At 34.3% G+C, this 6,401-nt stretch overlaps 1 protein-coding gene across 1 annotated transcript; it reads left to right on the plus strand.

The window, feature by feature from the left end:
- Positions 1 to 2,474: 2,474 nt before the first annotated feature.
- Positions 2,475 to 5,903, plus strand: LOC111701269 (facilitated trehalose transporter Tret1). The gene is made up of 2 exons (XM_023472465.1): positions 2,475 to 2,741; positions 4,125 to 5,903. Exons 1-2 carry the CDS (start codon positions 2,691 to 2,693, stop codon positions 5,469 to 5,471), a joined length of 1,398 nt encoding a protein of 465 aa, XP_023328233.1. The 5' UTR covers positions 2,475 to 2,690; the 3' UTR covers positions 5,472 to 5,903.
- The last annotated feature ends 498 nt before the right edge of the window (positions 5,904 to 6,401 follow it).

The raw sequence follows: 6,401 nt of genomic DNA on the forward strand, positions 1-6,401 counted from the left end.
GCTTTTGATTGTACAATTTCGTATTTTTTCGCTTTATTCAAGTTCGTAAAAAATACGAAATTTTGCAAAAAGTTTGCAAACGAAAATTTTCGTATTTTTTCGCGAAAGTTTTCGTTCCCTAGAAACCTATAGTTCCAACCCGTCTTTTAGTAAAGTGGACAGTAAATAAAACATTAAAAAAAACAGTTTTTGCCACAAACTAAAATGTTCTAATCCCTGAAAGATATCTATATCTTTTCAACCTGATGGTGTTATCGTTTAATATTTTAAACCTCGAATATTTGATTTGACAGAATTTATAATTTGAAATATCAATAGTCAACCACGTCGGATTGCAGAGATATGGGAATTAAAAAATCTCAGTTCCTTTAGTCTAATTGTCTAATTGTCTTATATTCCTCTAAATTATCTGGTTTCCACAATTCTTTCACAAGCATATCTTCCACTTCATATCATCCACATCAGGACCAGGGCGTATACAGGATATAATATATTCCCGGCCCTTCTATAAATATGATAAATATGTTAGATTCAATAGTAAGTAAGCACAATTTTTTTTAAAGCTCTTCGAGTCCGATCGCTTTAGTAGTTTTGGCGTATATAGGATATAAACAAGCAAACAAAGAAATAAACAAATAATTAAACAGACACCTAGACACCCAGACAAGCAAAGTATATATATATATATATAGATGTAGGATAAATTATTTGATCTCCATGTTATTAAACTGTCCCTGGCTGACCCCCATCAGCTTCCTAATTAGATGGAGTTGTTCATCTCTACCGTACTCTTCCTTCTTAATGTAGAACCTCCAAACCCAGCTCATGTACCAGTACATGTACCTAGGATACAGGTATATAGTTCATGTACCAGTATATGTATCTAGGATACAGGTACATAGAACCCAACTCATGTACCAGTATATGGACGTAGGATACAGGTAAATAGAACCCAGCTCATGTACTAGTATATGAACAAAGAGTACAGATATATAGAACCCAATTTATGTACCATTATATGTACCTAGACTCTAGAGTACAGTTATTTAGAACCCAGCTTATTTACCAGGTTATGTACCAGGAGTACAGTTATTTAGAATCCAACTTATATACCAGTATATGTACCTTGAGTACAATTATTTAGAACCCAACTCATGTACCAGTATATGTATCTAGAATACAGTTATTTAGAACCCAACTCATGTACCAGTATATGTACCTAGAGTACAGTTATTTAGAACCAAACTTATATACCAGTATATGTACCTAGAGTACAGTTATTTAGAACCAAACTTATATACCAGTATATGTACCTAGAGTACAGTTATTTAGAACCAAACTTATATACCAGTATATATGTATATGTATATATAGATTTATTTCGTACACAAAGGTAAAATGGTAGAATATGATAAGACAAAAACAAGAATAAAGTATAATATATAAATAAAGTTTCTAGTCGGAACATAAAAGTTGATCATGGTTGCGATCTCATTATCATCAAAGTTGTTTAGAACAAAATTATCTTCTTTAACTTTAAGTAAATCATGAAGAATGGGTAATTTTCATTCTTGGTCAAAAGGAATATGATTGTATATCATATTTTGTTTAACGCAAAATTTGTTTAAATTTCTAGATTGTACATTACAATCTTGTGCAATAGATTCAAGATTTTTACATAAAACAGTTCTTAAATCCTGTTTACCTAGATCTACTAAAAGTCGAATACATAGCTTATGACAATTTTGTAAGGCAAATATAAATGATGAAAATATTGTATTATTGTATAGCTTGGAAACCCAGCGTGGCCCAGGCGAGTCAAATTAAGATTTTAGCTATTTTTCCAGTTAAAAGTGGGCATACTCAACTCTTAGAATATCATAACCATGCTAAGAACATTCCCGTGGGTCTACCGAGTTCCCCAATACAAATTTTAGGCAAATTGGTCCATGGGTTCCTGAGTTTTGATCGGACAAACAAACAACAGAGATTACAACTTTCACAATGATTTAAAGGTCTCAGGCTCTCAAACAAAATAGAGTTATGTCAATCACTTTTAAACAAGGCACAAGGCCAAGAACAAGTGCCTTATAGTGCTAAAATATACATGCAAAGGGCTACAGAAAAACATCTTTAAGTTAGAGCAGTAAAATTGAAGACGAATGCGATACAACGCTTAAAATTTGATGAGACTTTTTATAAGCAGACTGAATTTATGTGCTTTATATATATATAGGTACATTTTAATGATATATTTTCACGCTAGATTTTTACACGGTGATTTAAGTATGAAAATAGTACACAGCTTAATTTGCAATTAGGAACAAGTTATGTAAGGAAAAAGTTAAAAAAACAATATTAAGTTTCAAATTTACGAAATATTTTGTACCGGCACGGCTTGCACTCTGACCTGACTAAACCCAACTCCTTGACGCGGCCCGACCTATATCTTATTATCGGACTCGGACAATTGCAATTCAGTACTTATCAGTCATTGACGGTAGAAGCAAGTTACCGCAAGTTATTTCAAAATCATCAATTTTTTTGGCAATTTTTGACAGCTTAAAGCTATTCATTCTACAAGAATAGGCACAACACGAAGTGCTAACGAGAGTTCATCAAAAAGAGGAATGAACACTAAAGTTGATGGATAATTATATTCTTAAATAAATTGGTTGAAAAGTTTGAAAATGCCGTCAACCCTTGGATTAGTTGAGAAGGACAGATCTTCATATTCACAGGTTAATAAGAATTGGATTGAATAATAATAAAAAATATATTGTCTTAAAATCTGAAAACATCCATGTTGTCCAAATGATTTGAAGGAATTGTAAGTCTATTAGCATAATTTCATATTACCCTTTATGCAAAGATGACAATGCCAGATTCACAATGGTACCCTTCAAAACTTTATTTGATCAATAATGTGGAAGACATTGTCGTTTTTCTAGGTTTAAGTGATAATATATGTTTTCCTGCAGTAGAAATGGCAGAGTTACTTTTGTAGAGAAATCACAATTCAAAATAGTTTTCAAAATTATAATCATTGATATCTGTGATCAGACAAAGCTTTTGAGGGTACCGCGCCTTGCCATTTTTGCTCATGGGTCACTTGAAATTACGCTAAATTTTGCGAACGTAAATAATGTCTGATGTATATTTTTTCAGCTTATTAATTACTATCTTAGTACTTCTGTTTAAACTTATATACGACATCTATACTCATAAATACTTTTGAAATAGTATTTCATAGTTTTAAATGTCATTTATTAAAATAAATGAAGAAAAACTGGGACACTTGGTTTTATATACTATTTAGAATTAAGTTTTAGTTTTAGACACTCAATGTTTCTGACAGTTTTATCAATATTTCACAGAAAATTTGCAATAGATTTGAAATGAAAGTTGTTTGTTCAGAAATAAAAAACAAAATTAGAAAACATGCAAATTTATTTTTCTTACTCCCGTCTCCTTTCCANTATATTATTTGTTTTTCTGATGTTTAGTTTGGCCCTTTCAACGCCTTGAATCCTAAATTGTTAGAAAACTGTCACAAATTATGTTATACTTTCACACTTCTCTTAGTTACTCCCTGACCCAAAAAAACAACACTTATAACAGTCATATGGAAAATTCACAATCCTTTTAACATTAAAAAAAAGTACAATTTAAATCACTGCAGCTGGCAAGATCATAATAAATAATCTTTTTGAGCCGGCTGGTTCAAATTTAAGTTTTTAGAATTCTGTGTTTTAGGATTCAAAAATACTTTTAAAAATCCTTGTTCGAAAAGTCAGTTCAATACATTGCACCTTTTAACCAGAGTAGGTTGTTATAATTGGTTGGCCCACTATAAACGAATNTTTTTTCTATATTCATTTAGTTCAGAGTTTGAGTTAAAATAAGTATTAATAAATATTGCTTTATATCGAGTAGATATCCTTATACATATCAATGTGAAACCTTTCAGAAAGTAGGAAAGATTCTACAAGACATAAATAAAATTGGTCAGACTAAAAGAATTTTTAAATTAGAAAATTAAATATATTTTTTTATTTACAATCTTCCACCGAATTTTGACCATAAATTATCTTGACAGTAAATTATTTATTTTTGTATTTCAGATTCTGGCAGTTTTGGGTATTGCCTTCGGACCGTTCTCTGTGGGTCTGTGTAAAGGATATACCTCCCCTGCTCTTGCATCATTACAATCTCCCCAACCTAACACATCCCAGACCTTTGTAATCTCGGAGCAAGAGGGATCCTGGATTGCTAGTTTATCCCTCCTTGGAGCTCTCTTCGGAGGGTTATTATCCAGTCAGGTGTTGAAGGGTGGACGGAGGGCTTGTCTCCTCGTGGTAGCGCTTCCCTTCTCCGCCTCCTGGTGCCTAACCGTATTCGCTACCTCGGTCCAGATGATATACAGCACCGCCTTCCTGGCGGGTATATGCTCCGCCATAGTAAATATAATATCTCAGGTTTATATCAGTGAGATAGCTAAACCTGAACTAAGAGGGCGCCTGTCTGCTTGTCTAAAGATATTTGCACATCTAGGTATGCTTGCCAGCTTCCTGATGGGCGCCTGGTTAGATTGGCGCCAGCTGGCACTTGTATGCGCCTCGGCGCCACTCATGCTCATAGTGACGATGCAGTACACCCCGGAGACTCCCAGCTACCTCGTCTACTCAGGACAGATAGCCAGGGCGGAGAGATCCCTTCAGTGGTTGAAAGGAGAAATGGCGGATGTTTCCACAGAGTTGGGAATCCTTCAACTGAACATACGGCGGATGAAAGAGCAAGGAAGCGGATGTAAATCCGTCCTGGTTCCTCAGTTAGTGAAACCAGTTCTCCTAACATCCGTCCTTATGTTCTTCAATAGGTTCTCTGGAGCCATGGCGTTCAACTTCTACGCAGTGACAATATTTAGCCAAGTATTCGGAGATCTAAACCCTCATCTAGTTGCTGTAATCACAGCAACGGTTCAACTCATTGCCTCAATGTTCTCCGGAATCCTGGCGGATAAAATGGGAAGAAAACCTTTACTCATCTCCTCTGGTCTAATCATGACCTTGAGTTTGACCGGGTTCGGACTATACACATACCTGTGTGAGATGGAACCGTCTGGAAGGTTAGATTGGTTACCTCTCCTTCTTATCCTACTGTTTGAGTGTGCTTGCAATGTCGGGATCCAACCTATATCCTGGCTCCTGGTCGGAGAACTATTCCCCCTGGAGTACAGAGCGGCGGGAAGCTCCCTCACTACCTCTATCAGCTATGCCTTTGCCTTCATGGGTGTAAAAACCTTCGTAGATCTAAACTCCGTCCTAGGATTGTACGGAACCTTCTGGAGCTACGCCGGGATATGTTTCCTAGGATGCATCTTCTCCGGAATATTCATCCCAGAGACACGACAGAAACCTCTCCATGAGATGGAGATAAGGACGGAGAGGCTGTCAGACTCCGAGGCTTGAAGATCCGACCTAATCTAACTCTAACTGTGATACCAGAGTATTAAAAATGCCCAGTGCTCAGATTTATAGACTAACTGAAAGCTAGAATACTTGTAGGCAAAAAAAACAATAAGAATGTTTGTTTTTGTCCCAAACAGATGTACCTGCACCCTGCAACCTGCAACCTGCTGAAGCTACAGGATCAGAAAATCTAGAGTTCTTAAAAAAGAGGCAAGATGTTTCTGCCAGACGAATATCTAATAAAATAATAAAGGATAAAGAACGGAAGAAGATCAGATCTTCGTTAAATTATAAAATCAAATAAACGCGGCTTAAATGTATACTGTATCATTGTATGTATCTATGTATAATGCCAGGATTCCTGAGACAAAACTCTAATCTGCATACTTCAGTATTCTAAACACTCCTAAATATATTTATAGAAACAAAATATTTTTTATTTTATTTTATATTTTTAGTTTATTTTTTTTAAGAAAGATATAGAAGAGAAGGTAAGATGTAGAAGAGAAGGATATATATAGAATAGAAGGATAGATAGATATAGAAGAAAAGGATATATATAGAAGAGAAGGATATATTTAGAAGAGAAGAATATATATAAGAAAAGAATATATATTTAGAAGAGAATGATATATATATATAGAAGAGAAGGATAGAAATAGAAGAGAAGGAAAGATATAGAAGAGAAGGATAGATAAATATAGAAGAAAAGGATATATAGAAGAAAAGGGTATATATTAAGAAAAGAAGGAAAGATATAGAAGAGAAGGATAGATAGATATAGAAGAAAAGGATATATAGAAGAAAAGGGTATATATTAAGAAGAGAAGGATAGATATAAAAGAGAAGGTTAAATATAGAAGAAGATGATAGATATAGGAGTGAAGGATAGATATAGATGAGAAGTATATATATAGATGAGAAGGATAT

The sequence above is a fragment of the Eurytemora carolleeae genome, unplaced genomic scaffold, assembly GCF_000591075.1.
Source record: "Eurytemora carolleeae unplaced genomic scaffold, Eaff_2.0 scaffold44, whole genome shotgun sequence".
NCBI lineage: Eukaryota > Metazoa > Arthropoda > Copepoda > Calanoida > Temoridae > Eurytemora > Eurytemora carolleeae.

What these genes read in the sequence shown, in the direction of transcription:
- LOC111701269 (XM_023472465.1), top strand. Translation starts at nt 2,691, where the DNA reads ATGCCGTCAACCCTTGGATTAGTTGAGAAGGACAGATCTTCATATTCA. An exon ending in ACAGATCTTCATATTCACAG is followed by an intron (nt 2,742 to 4,124) that starts GTTAATAAGAAT and finishes TTTGTATTTCAG; the next exon opens with ATTCTGGCAGTTTTGGGTAT.